Source organism: Anabrus simplex, chromosome 2 (assembly GCF_040414725.1).
Source record: "Anabrus simplex isolate iqAnaSimp1 chromosome 2, ASM4041472v1, whole genome shotgun sequence".
Taxonomy (NCBI): domain Eukaryota; kingdom Metazoa; phylum Arthropoda; class Insecta; order Orthoptera; family Tettigoniidae; genus Anabrus; species Anabrus simplex.
In genome coordinates, this window is record NC_090266.1 from 1,218,067,386 (window position 1) to 1,218,088,799 (window position 21,414).

General features: G+C 39.5%; 1 protein-coding gene across 7 annotated transcripts in view; it reads left to right on the plus strand.

Annotated features, from left to right (window-relative positions):
• DNAlig3 (DNA ligase 3) overlaps nt 1-21,414 on the plus strand; it is a 957,513-nt gene that overhangs the window by 598,613 nt on the left and 337,486 nt on the right. For all 7 annotated transcript variants that reach the window (XM_067142216.2, XM_067142215.2, XM_067142218.2 and 4 more), the window contains one exon: nt 11,891-11,997. In XM_067142216.2, the coding sequence (XP_066998317.2) occupies nt 11,891-11,997 (107 nt within the window). The remainder of the gene's footprint in view (nt 1-11,890; nt 11,998-21,414) is intronic.

Sequence of the window (21,414 nt, forward strand, 5' to 3'; positions counted from 1 at the left end):
TTGGACAGAAATTTAAAGAGCTTAAACGTATTCAAGCAGGCACCGATTTATCTTCGAAAACGCAACTAGGCACACCATTGAAAGAAATGTTTAATTCTACTTCATTGCCCAAGTCTACTACAAGTTCTGTTTCTTTGCAAACACCACACGATAGAGAGAAGCAAGAACAAGGAAAGCCTGACGACAAGAAGAAGAGAAGCAGAATGAAGAAGAGTAGATGCAGGATATGGACGAAGAAAAGAATGAGGAAGAAGAACTTATCGATACTTCAACATCTAACCGAGTTAAGTTTTTAACAACAGATGTTATTGCTGAAAACCTACTACATCAATACAAGATCTACCTTCTTTGTCTGGGGTTATGATCACACCAGAGTAGCGTAATGAGTTTAGATTTTATTCAAAATACCTATGCTCCTTATATACAAAAACTCTTTACAGGACAAACTAACACATGTGCGTTATTCGCTATGAAGACGACGTTTCTGGATAGGTAAATAAAATGTTAAGATTAATGGCAACAGCCTCATCGTAAAAGGTGTTACCTATAAACCTATTAAAAGTCACTTAGAACTTCTTTTCTCACCAATACCTGACAGGGATATAATTTCACAAGATGATCTTAAAAAATACAAAGCACTATTTTTTTGCTTCTGACTAAACACGGCGTAATTACAAGAGGACAGAAGTTATAAATGCAAGTAAGTGTCGTAAGTATCGGAAGTTTATTTCTGGGCTGTTTTCTGTCACATCAACCGACTGGACGTGGTCTTAATGTTATGTACAGGGTCTTTATTTATGCTTGGCAGGGACTTTCTCGCTCGACCTTGGCCGCCAGTGACGGTTCAGTTGCCGGCTACCGCGCGTGCGCATGTACTGCAGAATACGGTGCTCAAAATCAGTATCATGCATTTTACTCACCATGTTTACAGTTTATGCTGAAAATGTTCCCCATGCGCTGCCAAAATAATCGGCATCTCCTACTGAAGTTTTCGGTTACTCTACCAAGTCTTCAGCACTGATGGATGCATTTGCAACTCTTATATTGTCTTTAAATTCATCTAGTGTGTGAGGATTGTTCCCATAAACTACATTTTTTAACATTCCCCACAAATAAAAATCACACGCCGTTAAATGTTGGCTACGAGGGGGCCACAGATTTTTACTTATGATCCTCGTACCAAACACGCTTCAGTACGTCTATTTTTATTGTTTACTGATTCTGTAGGTTTGAATCTCTTGGCCAGTTGTTTTGTTGTCCGGTTGATAGGAATGAGTCTTCCTGGAAATTTCGCTCGAAACTTTTGTCCTAGCGCACGATTTTCTGCACATAATAGAAGTATTATGCAGATATACACGTTCACGCAACAAATATTGCACGTACATTACAGCATTATACACAATTATACACAATTATACACAATAAAACATTACAATACAATACGACATTCAGTACGTAGTAGCTTCATTGAACACCCTACTATCTCGGAGCTCAGTTCTCAGGAACTGCAGAAGTGCCGGAAACTGCGCGCGTCAGCGGCCGCTAGCGGCCTGTCATCGGTGGCCAAGTTAGAGCGATAAAGTGCCTGCCAAGCATAAATAAAGACCCTGTACAAGCCTTTGTTGCCTATGTAGACGTAAGATACTGGAATGACCCTAATTTACTCCTAGAACGAGTACAACTTCTATGAGCTTCGCAAGATGCTGGTGACAAGATCACGAATCAGAAATTCTAGAAATAGAGAGAGAATTACGGTACGTCATGCGGGTATAATTCACTAATGGCCCGTCAAGATAAGACCTCATCCGTAGAAATAAGCATCGCACACGAGTTACATAAACCAGCTCGTCGCACCTACTTTCGCAGACGCGTTATTACACGCGGAAAAAATTATCTCTGGCAAGCAGACTTAGTAGAAATGATTCCATATGCCTCTAGCAATAAGGGTTATAAGTATCTACTTACTGTCGTCGATGTGTACTCTTTGTTTGCTCTTGCACAACCTGTGCGTTCTAAGACAGCACCTCAAGTTAAAGAAGCATTTAAACATATTGTTGAACAATCAAAATGCTGCCCAAGGCTTCTTCAAACCGATCAAGGTAAAGAGTTTTACAACAAGGATTTTTCTTCTTACCTCAAGTTACTTGGCATTCATCACTACTCTATGTACAGCAATCTCAAGGCAAGTGTTGTAAAACGCTTTAATCGTACACTCAAAACAATGATGTGGCGAGAATTTACAGCAAAATATTCTTATCGTTGGATTGAACTGCTACCTAGACTCGTGTCTACCTACAACGATACACCTCATCACACTATCGGCACAAAGCCACGTCTTGTTACTAAGAACACACCACGCCTAGATGCTATTCATCTTGTGATCAAAACGGCTGATCCACGCCGCCATCGCTTTAAAAGAGGTGATTTCGTTCGCATCAGCAAACACAAGTCAATATTTGCAAAAGGATACACAACTTACTGGAGCACAGAAAGTTTTAAATCAGGAGTGTTAAGCTTACTAATCCAGTTACGTATCGCGATCTTTTAGGACAGCCTATTGAAGGAGGATTCTACATAAAAGAACTCCAGAAACAAAATTTCCTGATCACTATTTAATCGAACTCGTTATTCGTCGTTGTGGAAATAAATTGTATTTCAAATGGCTTGGTTTTAATAACGTCAACTCATGGAATAATAAAGAGGATGTACTTTAAAATTTAATTTTTTTAAAAAAATTCTAGAACCTCTATCTTTCCTTTCTTCTACTGCACGAGACAAGTTTAAACGTGCAAGTCAACATTATTACTACTAGTTAATTTAGGACATGGTGTAGAGTAGGATTAACATTAAAAATCAAACACATGCATTATGTTTCACAAATGGTATTTTTAAGTATATATGCATTTTTCTTTCTTCAAGTAAATCTGTTCTGTCCTTTCTTATGTAGATTATTTCTTCTGTTTTGGATGTTAATTGTGACCACCCAGCAACAGTTTTCTTTTCATTGCACCGGCAACGACAAGTGCTGCTGTCTTCTCAGCAGCTGTAGCATTAGGTGACGTCACACGCTGCATAGCTTTACGAAGCAGATTTTCATCAGCTACGCGTCTTAGTTCAGGATTGTTTTGTCGATAAGCAATGTCATGCTCTCTTAGGCAGCATCTAGCATATTAATACCAGGATCACCACGTGCCAAGCGGACATAAAGTCGAGTTCCACGGCCACAGTACTGGTAACTAGGAAGATGAAACTCAAAATAAATAAGATTTATCACCGTATTGATGAATCCATGCCCAGCATGCTTCCTCACCTTTCCCCCCAGCACGTTTCTTCATATTTTCCTGCGACAACTTTCTTACTCTTTTCTCAGCCATAAGTGTATATAAGCGAAGACAACTCGTTAGTTTTAGGTCCGTGATACAGTTTAGTGAGTTGACATGTACGGCACTGTCTCACTGAAGGTCTCTCAGCAAAAGTCACTTGTTCATGATGTAAGCTACACATTTGATGCTCTGTCAAAACCGGATCATGTGTCCATTCACGTGGCATCTTATCCCAGATCATCTTTACTGCATTCGCAGCTACATTGAGCAAAAATGCCTTCGTAATGCATTCAGCTCTTCTTCAGTAAAAGTGTTTAGTTTTTTTTGGCAAACATAAAACTTTACGATTTCCTTTTCAGATATAAATGACATGATGTCTTTACAAATGTTTCTTTCACACTGTTGTAATTTCGTCACTGCAATTTGAGTATGTTATTCACCTCCCGGCATGCACTGCGACACAACCAATCAAAGAGCATGCGCAGGTGGCGTGAAGACCGTTTAATTGTTTCTCCACTATGGTCCTTGAGAAGAGTTTTAAATGATGGACATCCTAATTCATGCATGTCGATAATTTCACATGTTGATGGTAGATACTCACGGAACCATTCCTTCTTTTCACAACCCTTTTAAAAAAGAACTGCCTTTGACAAATGAGCGTTCATAATCATAGCTAGACAGGGATAAAATACTCCGTTTTCTTCCCACACGGCGCAATCGAACACAGCCACCTCTTTGAACACAGATTTGTTGCCGTTCACTTTAAAGCCTGGTACATCAACTATTAATGTTCTTGTCTTGATGGAATAAAGCGCTCTACTCTCTATGCCAGTATCTTAGAGACTAACGAAAATATTCTCAATTATAGCATGTATAAAGTCTTGAGTTTACTAGAAAGTGACCTTGATAACGAACAAGTCTAAACATGCATAGCCATATCGACGTGATCGCTGCATGTTAAAACGTTGTGACCTTAGTATGGCACATGCTCAGTCCCGCTATTATAGAACTACACATAAAATATGTACAGTGTGTTTGATTCGCAGCTCTGTTACGAAATTTGAAAAGTGGTGCGAGGCCTGAAACTGAGTCAACTCTGGCACAGGTGCTCAACTAAGTAGAGATGCGTTTTAGGAGGAGGTGGAGGAGGAGGAGAACAAGTGTTGATGGTTATTTTCCCGTCGGATGGAGACGTAAAGCCTTCAGCAGACCTCTCGATGCTATTCGACAGTAGAAATCTATGTGCCACTACCGGGTTTTACCGTCTCCCTACCTACTATCGCACATCTTGTAATTTATTTCATCTTATTATCTTCCCTGATGAGGTTGACGTCAGGAGCGGCATCCGTTATAAAAATCCACCTTAAAAGATTCATCTCACCACAAACCCCACACCGTAGAGAAACGGGCCAACGAATGGACACACGTTAGGAGTGACCTTGATAACGAACGAGTCTAAACATGCATAACCATATCGACGTGATCGCTGCATGTTAAAACAGTGTGACCTTAGTATGGCACACGCTCAGTCCCGCTTTTATAGAACTACACATAAAATATGTACAATGTGTACATATGCCTGCGCGTTCGGTTATGTAAGGATAAGCATGCATGTTTAAATGGCCCGCGCTTATTACGTCACAGCTCCGTCACTACACCAAGGGGGAGACGGGCAAAGAGCCTGTGAGTGCGTGAGTAATCTGTTGTACAGTAATTTGCAAGCTTGCCGTCAGAGGGTACCTCAAGCTGATTTACATGCGCACTAGCTATTCCCCCTGTTTATGTCTCTCGCGGGATCTAATAGTCATTAGTTTACAGTAACTCACGAAGGCTCGGCGAGAGTGCACTGTTATGTCTCTAGTGGGATCTGATAGTCTTTTGATTACAGTAACTCACGAAGTCACCGCGGGAGCGCACTGAAATGTCTGTAGCGGGATCTGGTAGTCATTTTTCACGCTGTGACGTCACAGCTCTTTCAAGAGAAAGCCTGCGCGTTCGGTTATGTAAAGATAAGCATGCATTTTAAATCGCCCGAGCTTATTACGTCACAGCTCCGTCACTACCCCAAGGGGGAGACGACAAAGTGGGTGTGAGAGGTTAGGTTACCGTTCGTGGCCAAGGTTAGGTTAACACACGTGTTAACCACACCTACAAGTCACCTCACTAGTTCGGATCCTCCAAGGGGAACCTGTCTGAGGCTAGGTTTGCGTTCCTCGTAGTGAGGTTAGGTCAACACGTCATAACCTCTACTACCAGTCACCTAACCCATTGGACTCCTCCAAGGGGAGGCAGGTCACCTAACCGATTTGTTTCTCCATGGGCGTCCGATCGATTCGGCTTCTCCAGAAGGGTCCGTGACCTTTGCGACTCGGCTCCTCCAAGGGGGGCCCGTCCAATTCGGCTCCTCCAAAGTGGCCCGTGAGGTTAGCATTGCCCTCGTATGTAGGGGTATGACGTCATAACCTCTCCTAGCGGTCAAAAAGACTCCAGGTTCTCCAGTGTGGTCAGCATTGCCCTCGTACATATGTGTATGACGTCGTATCCTCACCTAGGGGGTCAAAAGCACCCCAGATCATTTCCTGACCCGTTAGGCCCCTCTAATAGAGTCTGTGAGGTTAGGCTTGCTCTCGTACGCAAGGTTATGACTTTATTCCCCGTTCAGTGGTGTAGAACGTACATAGCCTTACTACTCAACTGGTGTCAATGACTTCGTGGGAAAATGCTGACTCAGTGCCCATTGTTTTCGAACATACATAGCTCATTTACTGTCAGGAAGAAAGGGCTTAGAGCTTTTGAAATGTGGTGTTACAGGAGAATGCTGACGGTGAAATGAGTAGATTTAATTACGATTGTAAAGATACTGAATCAAATTGGTGATTGGAGATCGATTGGGTGAAATTTGGCAGAGGAAGAGATCGAGTAATGAAATGGCGCATGGCTTTTAGTGCCGTGAGTGTCCGAGGGCAAGTTTGGCTCGCCAGATTCATGTGTGTTGATTTGACGCACTTATGCGACCTGCGCATCGTGATGTCAGCAGGCTGACCATTGAGCTGTGGAGCCGAACAGAAGAGATAACATGAGGGGACACATCTTAAGATACCCAGGACTTGTTCAGTTGTTTTTAAGGGAAGCGTGGGCGGTAAGAACATTAGGGTTAGAGCAAGGTATGTATATGACGAAGAAATTAGGGTGTATGGTTACCCGTAACGGCCACACATGCATCGCTCTTGTGGCAGTCGACCCCATTCCTACGAAAGGGCAATGCGAGGGTCCTTGGTGGAGCAATTCGCCTCCCCGATGCATCCCAGGCATATCCTATAGGATTCAGATCCGCAGACCTCGCTGGCCAGTCCATGCGATGGATGTCTTCCCCAGCCAGGAATTCATCACCAGAGCAGCGGGCATTAAGAGGAAGTCCGAACCAGCCGTTCCTCTGAAGAGTCGAACATGTGGTCTCAGTACCTCATCCCTGTATCTCCGAGCTTTAACAGTATTCCTCGGACCACCCATGAAGATGTGCAGGTCCGTACGGCAATTCAACATGATGTCACCACCACCGTACTGGTCCCGTTCCCCGATGTTCTTGTGGTTTTTTCGGCTACCCGGTTCTCTCCAGATTAATGTGCGACGGAAATCGTTCTGCAAACTGAAGCGGGATTCATCTGTGAAGAGCACATGTCTCCATTCATGGTCCAATTTCAATGTTGACGGCTCCACAGTAAACGGGCCCGTCTCTGTGCTGGAGTGAGCGGGAGGCACACCACTGGACTTCGGGCAAACAGCCCTGCTGTTCTGAGCCTCCGGTACACAGCTTGTCGGGAAACGGTAACCTCTGAGACGGCTGCAAGCTCCGCCGACAGTTGTCTTGCAGATGCACTCCGATTTCGTCGGGCGGTTAAGACCTGCTATCGGTCCTGCTGTGGGGTGGTTACCCTTGGTCGACCTGGTACTGGCCTACGACTAACATCTCCTGTGTCTCGAAGTCGTCTCAAAAGCCTGGAAATGACACTCTGTGGCATATTCAAGGATACGGTGACTTCGCTCCGTGTATGGCTTGCTTCCAGGCGGCCGAGTATTCTACCCTGCAAAACGGGGTCCAAATGGCGTCGTTGTGCCATTATGTTGTCACGTTCACCACGAGGCTACACTCCGCACACTATAACAGGACAAACACGCCTGAGGGAATATGGGGCGCAGGCAGTGGCTGTATTTACCTTCGGTTACGCCGCTAATCAAAGCAGGGAACTCTCCTTTCCTATACAGAGCGAACACGTAAGGTTGGTAGGTGCATATGTCGTGCAATTTGCGGTCTATTTCCTGTTATCCTTGTTTGCTCGTAACTTATGGTTAACTTTTGCGCACTAGTGTAGTTACGTAGGAATGAAAATGCTAGCACAGGACAGCGTGGCATGGAGGGCTTTATCAAGCCAGTCGAGGGACTGATGACTCGAACACAGCAGTTCTTTCGTAAAGTTTCGTCTTTTAGAGGCTTCGAAATCATAATTACTTGAACAATGTTCTAGCAGGTCGGAAAGTGACCAAACTGAAAAATTGCTTTGATAAGTTTAGTGGAACATGTCAGCTCCTTTCTCGGAAGTTTCTTAGGGAAGGACGCTGACTCAGTCAACAGTTCGGGGGTTATGGTCTCGAACGTCTGAATGTCTACCATGTAGGGAGGGTATGCCACGCCAACCTATGGAGGGAGTTACTGGCTTAGATTTAAGTTTCAAGCTAATTTGCCTTATATAGACATCGGACTTTCCGTAGAGTGGTTTCCGGTGTTTTGTTTACTGTCTGCAGTTGACTGTGAATTGCCAACTTCTGTAATCTGACAGAATCTGAAAGAAACAGAATCTATTACGGAGAATAAATTTCACTTACCGTATTGAAATACATTTATACCAAATAGACGTTATAATAAACATATGTCGGGATTGTAACACCTGTACTATCACAAGCTCTTTCTGAAACCATACAGTTTATTCCTGGGAAGTGATTAAAGCTATTTCGCCTTTTCTCTGTGAAGATTTAATATTTTGGTACCGGTACCGTAGCTGCATAGATACATGACTGACTATTTTTACAACTTCCGGAAACGCTGAGTCGCGGGGTGGTGGAAGTTTAGCCCCATGGGTGTTATTTTACTTGATGGCCTGCTGCTTTTGAGCATCCCCCAATACCACCGGACTGAGCTAGGATCGAACCCACTATCTTGAGCTTAGAAAGCCAGCTGTGTACCATCTGAGCCGCTCAGCCCTGCATCCGATGCTTGAAAGGATGTTAATCGGTCATTGTTAAGTCAGATGAGTGTGATCGATACAGTAGGGTGCGTTAGCGTGTAGCTGTTTCCACCAGAACTTTTGTTGCATTATTCTTCACAACATTTGAGAGAGGTAGAACTTGAGGAACGTTAAAAGAGTCTAGCGCATTGCCAACGAAATTTTCTCTGGAGTCAATTTCAAATTAGGATACTATCCCAGATGTTCACCATAGTTGAGTTGGGTACGGATTAAGTAAATTTGTCTCCACAGATGCCGTAGAGTGTAGTTGTCCAGGCCTATCTTACCGTGTGAGAACCATGTACAATAGGCATGTGTTTCCACGAGGAATATGCTTATTGTGTAGAACGTGTCTCAGGAACTGAACTTCCAAATTGTGTCGAAGGTGATAAGAACCAGGTACAGATGGCCATGTAGTAAATGATCGGCTAATGTTAGTAATTACAATGTTAATATGTGGTCTCTACTTAATCTCTCGTATATTGCTGGCGTTTTGAGGGCAACTTGGCGGATTTTATCCTGGCTCAGACCGGTGGTATTTGAAGGTGCTCAAATATGTGATCAGATTTGCCAGCACGTTAAAAAACTCCTGCGAGATAAAATTGCGGCATCTCGGCGTCTCCGAAAACCATCAAAGCATTTTTTAAAATTTTTTTACTATTTGCTTCAAGTCACACGGACACAGATAGGTCTTATGGCGACGATGGGATAGGAAAGACCTAGGCGTGGAAGGAAGCGGCTGTAGCCTTATTTAAGGTACAGCCCCAGCATTTGCGTGGTGTAAAATGGGAAAACACGGGAAACCATCTTCGGGATGCCGACAGTGGGATTCGAATCCACTATCTCCCGGATGCAAGCTCACAGCTGCGCGCCCCTAACCGCTCGGCCAACTCGCCCGGTATCAAATTGGTTAGTGGTACATGAAACCATTATTATTATTATTATTATTATTATTATTATTATTATTATTATTATTATTATTATTATTATTATTATTATTATTATTATTATGTTTTGTGGTTCGCAGAAGTAAGGAAGGGTTTGGGGTTAATGGCTGATGAAGGGACTAACCGAACTTCGAGTATTGCTAACCAAACACGAAATTTAAACTTTATTTCTTTCTTTCCTAGAATTAAGATTTTTAAACACAAACACAACAGACATGGCGAGTTGACCGTGCGGTTAGTGGCGCGCAGCTGTGAGCTTGCGTCTGGGAGATAGTGGGTTTGAATCCCACTGTCGGTAACCCTGAAGATGATTTTCCGTGGTTTGCCAATTTCACACCAGGCAAGTGCTGGGACTGTAGCTTAATTAAGGCCACAGCAGCTTCCTTCCAACTCCTAAGGCCTTTCCTATCCCATCGTCGCCATAAGACCTATCTGTGTCAATGCGACGTAAAGCCACTAACAAAAAAACATAGCTGAAAATACCATGAACTCTTTACCAAGGAACTGAGAAGCTCGAGAAATCACCATTGAGAACCTCGTAAATTCAGAAAAACTATAAAATATCAGGAGCTCTTAAACTCCAAAGAAAAAAAAAAAGGGGGGGGGGGGTGTACAATACATGACCTCGTAGGCTCAGAAGTTCTTATAGTTCCAGTAGTTCAGAAGCTAAAAGATCGTAACAAATCTTGTTGAGTGGAATACACTTTCCAAGTGGAACAGTCGAAATATTTGACCCGCAGGTCTCCAGAATTTTACATGTAACGACATGCAGCTTTTACACACAGAGAAAGAAGCCTTGACAGGACATGGGTTTCGGACCCTGAAACTCGATTTACATCAGTTTTACAGGTTGCTCTTTTGTGGGCCATGACATTACACATGTGACCACCAGAAACTTGAAGCAGCAAAAACACAGCTGTAACAATTTACCTCTAAATACCTATGTTACCCTCGAAAGGAATATAAAAATTCAGAGGCATAATCCTCACGCTACTTGGCCATAAAGAAGTTGTTGATGATGATTATTGTTGTTTAAAGGGGCCAAACATCCAGGTCATCGGCCCACTTAAAGAAAAAAAGATTTCTACTTTCAAAGGCTGAAAACCAAAGTGAAAAGGAGGCAGAAACTCAAACGAACATGTAAGTGGGTGTAAGGCCCGATAACCCATACTGCGAGGTGACCAAGTAAAATAGAATTTAAAGCCATAATGAGAGATATAAATCTGGAAGGTAGAAATCTTGATCAATCAAAATTAAATTAGTGGAAATTACGAATGTAACCACTCCTATTTCCTTACATTTTACAAGTTCCCAGTAGGGACAAAAGTCGAAAGACTGACAGAGGAAACCTACATTTAGTTCACCAACTATATCGGTATTATCAGTGAGAAATGATGAAAACCTACATTTAAATTCAAGAAATGATGGACGACCTAGTTTCACTTAGATTAAAATTCTTCCATACCTTTTTGTTATTTAATGCCTCCTGATGCCAGGCCCCCACTTCACATACCCTCTGTCCTCCATCAAGTAGAACACACAATTACAGTAGCAAGATCAGACCGCTTATCCTCAAATTTTTTCTCTTGTGTAGGGGTCGGCAGAATAATCTAGACTTTTGTGTAACCACCAATTTGATTGGGCCAAAGGATTTTAATATCAAAGATTATGATGGGTAGATCAATTTAATATCAAGCCTTCTGATAGGTGGATTAATTTAATGTCAGTTTGGATAACTTGGGAGAATTAAATTAAAACAACTGAATGTAAATAAGTGTCCCAACACTGAAATACAAACCTTTACAATTACTAGAGACATCTAGTCCTCAAAGGAAAATTCTAGAATTTCAGGATTTTTATTATAGATGGATGCACATGCTAATTTTAAATTGACAGAGAAGCCTTACTCATGGTATTATTATTATTATTATTATTATTATTATTATTATTATTATTATTATTATTATTATTATTATTATTATTATCTCTTTACCTTTCAGTATTGGCTCTTGTCAGTTTCTTAAACAACTGCTTTAAAAAAAAAAATATTTCTATTTATGAGGGGATTTTAAAGTAGGCTATTTAATTTGATGAACTACCCTACCCAAGTTAACTTGTAACAATATGTCATAAACGCTGTTGTTATTGCTGTGCTCCCAAATTCCAAGGCTGTATGAAATGGGTTTATATTGCTTGAAGTTTAATATTGAATCCATTTTTGAGTAGGTATTTTTAAGGAGCATGCCTAGAATGGGTGGTTGTATTCAGTGTTTAGTTTTCTTGTACTTTGTTTTTTCCAGATTAAAATTTCTATTATTCAGTGTTTACAATTATATTACAGATGGTTTCAAAGGGGATATGCGGTTGTGGGTAAAACTGCTTCTGCCTGGCGTTAACCAACGTGTCTACAACCTGAAGAGCAAGCAGTTAGTAAAACTGTTTAGCAAGGTACGTATTCTCTTGACGTCCATTTTAGTTCTGGTCATATTTGGATGAGTGCAAATCCTGTTGATTTAGTGTGATGATAATGAAGACGATGATGTTTGTTTGAAGGACTCCTGCATCACGGTCATCAAATTGATCAGTTTATTAAGAAACAATAACTTCTAATTTTTACTAACCTGGAAACAATACAATTCAATAAGCTAACGGATTAAATTTTTCTCTACCATTGATGTAATAACAGTAAAAAATGTATTATACATGGTTACGGGGTGTGACAGGAAAAGGATATCACTTTTGTGTCTGCCAAGTTCAATGCCTCATTTCTGTGAATCTGTCTATTTGAGAGTTCAATATTTTTATACATGTACCCAACAACTTACCAGTTTTGATATCAGTAGAAGTTCGTCAGTAATGAATAAATAATCTGATGTCATATGTTGCCTACTGTTCAGAACCCCTGGTTGAGATAACTGATAATTGTGACTCTCAAGATATTTCATTGGAATATATATAAACTTTTCCAGAATTCTTGAGGTGTTTTAATTGCAGTGAATCATTTTCCCTATCCATGACAAGTTTACCAACCTGTTAATATATCCACGAAATATTTGAAGGAACATATTTTTGCAATGGAATAGTACTAATTCTATGGAAAGAATTTTAAACTAGACACCTCTGTCTACATACTGATCTACAGTAGATTGCTGCACACGAGTATTTCATCCAAATGTCATATATTCTATGGATTTGTCGAACTATCTATAACAATACTGCCTCCCAACTTTTGCTATTCTGTGTAGTGTGTGTACTAGTGTGTGTTACGGAGTTTGTCTTTGTTCCTTTGTAAATTTGTCTCTGTGTTTGTCTGTTCCTCTCAGTTACTTTCTCTGTCTACACTGACTTGTCATTGTACCGTATTCAAAATCAAAATCTCTTTATTTGCAAATGAGGTGTCTACCTCAGTGGCAAATGGTACACTAAAATACATTATTGTCAAGCACTAAATATTAAATTAACAAGAGAAGAAAATTTTCCCATTATACAATATTATACAATTTACGCTAACAATTTTTTCTATTAAACACACAGCTCATCCTTAATAAATACACCACACATAACACTACCCTCCACCACAATAACACGCAGTTACCTACACATGGCAGATGCCGCCCACCCTCATCGGAGGGTCTGCCTTACAAGGGCTGCACTCGGCTAGAAATAGCCACACGAAATTATTATTATCCTTAATAAATTTATATTGTTTACAAAATTCTACTTATAATATCTCCTGTACTACTTACAAATGTAGTCAACTGATATACAGTATGTGGAATTACTTCAAATGAAACTATACAACTGGTATAAGATTAAAATTTACATTGCATTTATTTACTTTTTTTAACTTTCAAATATCACACCTAAGTATTTGCACTTGCCATCATTTGGGATAACTACCTCATCCAAAGTATATTCAAATTCAGTTTTAAAACTCCTGTTTGGAAATGTTGTAACAGTGGATTTGCCTCCATTAACCTTCATATTATTTTCTTCAACCCATTGTTGGATACTCTCAAGGTCCCTTTGTAATTCTGAACAATCTTCAGTGTTATTTATTTCCCTATAAACAATTATGTCATCTGCATACAATCTTATTTTTGATGTTATATTGTTCCTTACATCATTTGTGTATATTAAGAAAAGTAATGGACCGATTATACTACCCTGTGCAATTCCCTTCCAAACTTTCTCTTCCTGCGATACATTATTTCCTACTTTGACTTTCTGAACCCTTAAATTTAGAAATGTTTTTATCCAATGTGTAACCCTTACGTCCAATCCTATTCCCTCAAATTTCTTTAATAATATTCCATGTTCCACTCTATCAAAGGCTTTGGAAAGATCTATGACTATGCAATCTAACTGGCCTCCTGAATCCAACTGATCTGATATGTCCTGCTGAAATCCCACCAGTTGTGCCTCACAAGAAAATTTCTTTCTAAATCCATACTGGCTCCTCATGAACCAGTTTTTATCATCACATATCCATCTGATGTACTTTGCTATTAAACTCTCCAGTATTTTACAAACTATACTGGTCAGGCTGATTGGTCTGTAGTTCTCTGGTTTCCTTTTATCACTCTTTCCTTTATAAATTGGTATTATTATAGATTCCTTCCATTCCTTTGGTATTACACTATAACTTATGACATAGTCAAAGAGAAATTTTAAATAAGGCACTATGTACCACCCCATTGTCTTTAATACCTCCCCAGTAATTTGATCACTTCCTGCTGCTTTTCCTTGCTGAAGCAGTTGGATTTCTCAGAAAATATCTTGATTTGTGAATGAGAAGCTTCTTGTTTCCCTCTGTGTCTCTCCCACTCTATCTTCTGTTTCGGTTTCCAACTCCTGATAATCATCTACTGAATCTCTGAATTCCCTACTAAATAGGTTTGCTTTCTCAGTATCTGTTAAATAGTGTTCACCCCCTTCTCCCACCATTGTAGGAATTTGGATTCCTTTTCCTTTTTGATTCCTGATTAATGAATATAGCTTTTTCCATTTCCCTTTGTAGTCATTCACCTCTTGAAGTATGCTTCCTTTTTCACTCTATTCAGTTCCCTCATTAGCTGTTTTCTAGTTTCTCTATTCTCCCTACCCTCTTTGATTTTCCTGTTTACTATTCTACATTTTCTTTTTAATTTTCTTATTTCCTTTGTATAATAAACAGGGTCTGAGGTCATTTTACCCTTCTTAACAGGTACAAATCTCTTCTCTCCTTCCCAAATGATTCCTTTAAATTTAGCCCAAAGTGTATCCACATTACTCCCTTCACTTATCCAACAACTGAATTGTGATTTAAGGTAAGTCCCAAATTTATCAACTTTAGTTTTTCTGTATAATTTCTTGTCTTGTGTGACCCTCTTATTAAGCCTTTTTGGTACCAGTCCTACATCCATTATTACAGCCTTATGGTCACTTATTCCTTCAATTACCTCAGTTTTATCAACAATTTCCCATGGTTTAACCAAGAATACATCTAGTAAGTTATTGAGACAAGTCGGTTCTTGTACTACTTGTGTAAATCCTCCCTCCCAAATTAACTTATTTGCCAGTTTCTGTTCATGGGCTTCACTTGCAGCTCCATTCCATTCAACTTCAGGCAAGATTAGACCTCCCCCAATTATTACCATATCATTGTTATTGTTTTTATGAGTATAATCTATTATTTCCTCAAATATTTCCATGTCTCTTTCCTCTCTTCCAGGCCTATATGTTCCTATAATATCCACCTCCTTGATATTATCACAAACTTACTTCATCCCTTTCATCGGTAAATCATTCATGTGAACAATAAGTTTCCTTCACCAGAATAAACACTTTCCTCCCTTTTTATCTCCTCGGTCTCTACGATAGACTGTATACCCTTCTGGAAATACTTCTCTATTACCCACCCTTTCTCTCAACCACGACTCCACTCCTATCACCACATCAGTCTCATAAGATTCAGTCAATGTACCGAATTTTAAATGTTTATTTACTACAATCTGACAGTTTACCAAGAGCAATTTCAGACCCCCTTCCTCCCTAAAACTTGACTGTTGTAATTGGGTAACTTGAAATTCCTTACTTTCCTGAGTTTCATTTTCTAGTTGACTGAGCCAGCTTGAAGTACAGCTGGCTCTTTCTACTGGTTTTCCTGGTCAGTATTATAACTCAAGGGAGTTGCCTTTTTTTACAGTACATACCTTAAGATTAATAACATCAAGAGCAATATTTGCTATCTTTTGTTTACCTGAATTGTTTAGATGAAGACCATTAGTACGTTTACATGCAGATCAGTATTGATTGATTGATTGATTGATATTGAGATCGATTTGAGTAGGCTTGCCGTATTGAATACGATCCCCGTTTACATGTAGTATTTGAGTACGGTATGGTATTGAATCCGCCAGGCAACATCGACGTATACAGACGATGCAGAATTGTAGTAAAATCGATATCACCGTTTAGAATTTAAAAACGCCAAATGAAGTAGAAGCCTAGGAGATAACTTTCAGTTTTGAAAGTATGTGTGGTATTCCAAATGTAATTGGTGCAGTTGATAGAACGCACATTCCAATTTTACCCCAAAGAGAAGGATAGCGTGATTTTGTTAATCGCCAGGGCTGGCCGCCTTATAATATGATTGCAGTTGCTGATCATTTATACAGGTAAATATATTTACTGGCTTATTATATGTGTTATTTTGACAGAACTTTAATGATGATGATTTTGTGAGAACAAACATGGAGTGTGTGCGCAGTCGTTTTCAATACGATCTCAGTACGATCCGCGTTTACATGGAACTCAATTCGAACTGAGTCCCCGTTTACATGGCGTTTTCAATACGGAAAATGTACTCAGATCGATCTGAATCCTGCATGTAAACGTGCTGTATGCTTTGTGTAACAGTGTCTCTCGAAACTGCTGCTATCAATTACCTGTGTATTGCGAAAATGTTTAGAAATTTTAACCATATCTGTATTAACTTTGTCCACTTCAATGTTCACACGCAAGTCTCTAATCAAATCATGCCTGTGGGGCACGTTCACTACAAAGATGTTAGTGAGAGTCAGCTTACGCAGTGTACATTTAAGTTTAGAAATGACATTCTTAGCGTCGTTGTGAGCTACAGTACGTCGTTCGTCCCGCCGATGAACAGTACTGCATCACGACTTCAGAGATTTCTTGCTGCCTGTTCCGTGTTTTCCAATACCTTCTTGATTGGGGCCCCAGAATAGATGACGGTCGATGCTGCAAATTGTTCATGTTCTCCGCAATTCCCCTCGCCTGGCTATCACCAAATGTAGGTATGACCTTTTAGAGGACTCATGTGTGAACAAAGCTGTACATGATGTAAATATAAAAATCAAGAAATTATGTAAGAGTTTTAGAAATGTCTATGTAGTAGATACTTTAGGTCTTGGCAGGCAAATGTTTACTAGGCATGGGTTACATCTGAATGGTAATGGAAAAGCAAATCTCTGTAGACAAATTGCTACAATTATCAACAGAGATTTGCAAACTAATCTGTACTTAAGAAAACCCATACCACTAAACTGGCACATACAGGGAAACTTGCCAGAAAACCCAGACCCTTAAATCAAGATCTATGTACAAGGATCTGGGTTCCAGGGACGTTCTCAACTCATGAGTCAAATGTTACCCAATTGCAACAGTCAAGTTTTAGGGAGGAAGGAGGTCTGAGATTGCTCTTGGTAAACTGTCAGAGTGTAGTAAATAACCTATTAAAATTCGGTACATTGATGGAATCTTATGTGACTGATGTGGTGATAGGAGTAGAATCATGGTTGAGAGAAGGGGTGGGTAATAGAGAAGTATTTCCAGAAGGGTACACAGTCTATCGTAGAGACCAAGGAGATAAAATGGGAGGGGGGGGGTGTTTATTCTGGTGAAGGAAACTTATTGTTCACATGAATGGTTTACCGATGAAAGGGATGAAATATTAGGGATAAAATTAGATTGTCATAATATGAAGGAGGTGGGAATTATAGGAACATTGAGGCCTGGAAGAGAGGAAAGAGACATGGAAATATTTGAGAAAATAATAGATTATACTCATAAAAACAATAATAATGATATGGTAATAATTGGGGGAGATCTAAACTTGCCTGAAGTTGAATGGAATGGAGCTGCAAGTGAAGCCCATGAACAGAAACTGGCAAATAAGTTAATTTGGAATGGAGGATTTACACAAGTAGTACAAGAACCGACTCGTCTCAATAACTTACTAGATGTATTCTTGGTTAAACCATGGGAAATTGTTGATAAAACTGAGGTAATTGAAGGAATAGGTGACCATAAGGCTGTAATAATGGATGTAGGACTGGTACCAAAAAGGCTTAATAAGAGGGTCACACAAGACAAGAAATCATACAGAAAAACTAAAGTTGATGAATTTGGGACTTACCTTAAATCACAATTCAGTTGTTGGATAAGTGAAGGGAGTAATGTGGATACACTTTGGGCTAAATTTAAAGGAATCATTTGGGAAGGAGAGAAGAGATTTGTACCTGTTAAGAAGGGTAAAATGACCTCAGACCCTGTTTATTATACAAGGGAAATAAGAAAATTAAAAAGAAAATGTAGAATAGTAAACAGGAAAATCAAAGAGGGTAGGGAGAATAGAGAAACTAGAAAACAGCTAATGAGGGAACTGAATAGAGTGAAAAAGGAAGAAAAGAGAATTATATGAATGGCGTTCTTCAAGAGGGTAATGACCACAAAGGGAAATGGAAAAAGCTGTATTCATATATTAGGAATCAAAAAGGAAAAGGAATCCAAATTCCTACAATGGTGGGAGAAGGGGGTGAACACTATTTAACAGATACTGAGAAAGCAAACCTCTTCAGTAGGGAATTCAGAGATTCAGTAGAAGATTGTCAGGACTTGGAAACCATAACAGAAGATAGAGAGGGAGAGACACATAGGGAAACAAGAAGCTTCTCATTCACAAATGAAGATATTTTCAGAGAAATCCAACTGCTTCAGCAAGGAAAAGCAGGAGGAAGTGATCAAATTACTGGGGAGGTATTAAAGACGATGGGGTGGTATATAGTGCCTTATTTAAAATTTCTCTTTGACTATGTCATAAATAATAGTGTAATACCAAAGGAATGGAAGGAATCTATAATAATACCAATTTATAAAGGAAAGGGTGATAAAAGGAAACCAGAGAACTACAGACCAATCAGCCTGACCAGTATAGTTTGTAAAATACTGGACAGTTTAATATCAAAGTACATCAGAGGGATATGTGATGATAAAAATTGGTTCATGAGGAGCCAGTATGGATTTAGAAAGAAATTTTCTTGTGAGGCACAACTGGTGGGATTTCAGCAGGACATATCAGATCAGTTGGATTCAGGAGGCCAGTTAGATTGCATAGCCATAGATCTTTCCAAAGCCTATGATAGAGTGGAACATGGAATATTATTAAAGAAATTTGAGGGAATAGGACTGGACGTAAGGGTTATACGTTGGATAAGAACATTTCTAAATTCAAGGGTTCAGAAAGTCAAAGTAGGAAATTATATATCACAGGAAGAGAAAGTTTGGAAGGGAATTGCACAGGGTAGTATAATCGGTCCGTTAGTTTTCTTACTATACGCAAATGATTTAAGGAACAATATAACATCGAAAATAAGATTGTATGCAGATGACATAATTGTTTATAGGGAAATAAATAACATTGAGGATTGCTCAGAATTACAAAGGGACATTGAGAGTATCCAAGAATGGGTTGAAGAAAATAATATGAAGGTTAATGGAGGCAAATCAACTGTTACAACATTTACAAACAGGAGCTTTAAAACTGAATTTGAATATACTTTGGATGAGGTAGTTATCCCTAAAGAGGGCAAGTGCAAATACTTAGGTGTGAGATTTGAAAGTAATTTGCACTGGAAGGGTCATGTTGATGACATTGTTGGGAAAGCATACAGATCGTTACATGTCATAATGAGGCTACTTAAAGGATGCAACAAAGAATTAAAAGAAAAAAGTTACTTAAGTATGGTTCGTCCGTTATTGGAATATGCAAACAGTGTTTGGGATCCTCACCAAGATTACCTAATAAAAGAACTAGATGGTGTGCAGAGGAAAGCAGGAAGGTTTGTAACAGGGGATTTCAGGAGAAAGAGTAGTGTATCAGAAATGTTAAAGGAACTTGGTTAGGAACCTGTAAGTAAGAGAAGGGAGAAAAGTAGACTTATAGGATTATATAGAGCCTATACAGGAGAAGAAGCATGGAGAGATATCCGTGAGAGGCTTCAATTGGAAAATAATTATATTGGTAGAACTGACCACAAGTACAAAATTAGAAGGAATTTTTAGCAGAAGCGATTGGGGTAAATTTTCATTCATTGGGAAGGGTGTGAAGGAGTGGAACAGTTTACCAGGGGTAGTGTTTGATCCTTTTCCAAAATCTGTACAGATATTCAAGAAGAGGATAAACAACAACAGAGAAAATAAATGAAATATTAGAGGGCATTCGACCAGTGCAGGATATTGTAAATAAAAAATGTGTGTGATTAAATTAATTCCATCCCCTGGTCTATGGAGTTTGGACAGCCCAAGTAGGGGACTGCCTGTAGGGGTGAAGTACAGTGGGGACTTCGAGGGCCCTGGGACCGCTACGGTAGCTGTGAAGGCCCTTCAGGAACTCTGAAAAGTGGTAGCAAAAGGGGCTCTGGTTAAGACGCAGCAGGTCGTTATGCTACTTATGTTCCAAAATGGGTAAAATATAAATATGTAAATAAATTCAATGTTAATTTTAATCTTATACCAGTTGTATATTGTTATTAGAAGTAATTTCACATACTGTATATGAGTTGACTATGTTTGTAAGATATTATAAGTAGAATTTTGTAAACAATATAAATTTATTAAGGATGATGTATGTGTTTAATAGAACAAATAATTAGCATAAATTGTATAATATTGTATTCTAGGAAAATTTTCTTTGTCTCTTGTTAATTTAAAATTTAGTGCTTGACAATAATGTATTTTAGTGTACCATTTGCCACCGAGGTAGACACCTCATTTGCAAATAAAGAGATTTTGATTTTATTTGATTTGAAGAATGTTCGACGCTTTCGCCGGTGCACTGTGTGGAATTTTAGGCCTAACTTTGCCGCTTCTCGTAACGGATTTTGCGCTATACGTTTGACTGCTTGCGTATCGCTTACTTCCCTCAGGGCTGAAAATCTATTTTTGGTGACAGTTATAAAGTTGTCCTTATTTAACTGTACACTTTTCCTCCTAGAATCTGAAGCAACTTGACACCACGCGCCACAATTCACGGAGCCACCTGTGTTCTGAGTGGTTACTGGTACAGGTACCGGTACTTTCGATTCCAGTAAACGTACCTTCTCCTTTAAAATATCATTCTCCGCTTTTAATGCTTGTAAATCCTGTTGCAATAAAGAGAGAATTACAAGTACATTATCATTACTTCCATCCTCTAAGGAATGAGACGCCAGCGATTCGTTGACCGTTGTAGGCCTAGGTTTATTACCGCTATTAAAATTGCTCTCGCCACAGCTCACACAGGTCCAAGTATCTTCATTTTTGGCAAAACCAGCACTACACATACACTCAAAATTCATCGCTTGTGTATGGTTGCTAATCCCATTAACTTCCTATATATATTCATATGGATTTTTGAAATAAATTTGTTAACTTTTTCATGTTTTAATTGTTAAAGGTTTATTAGCAGTTTTGAAGTTACTATTAACTTCATCTTACTAATTTAGCTTCCGACTCGTTGGCTGAACGGTCAGCATACTGGCCTTTGGTTCAGAGGGCCCCGGGTTCGATTCCCGGCCGGGTCGGGGATTTTAACCTTAATTGGTT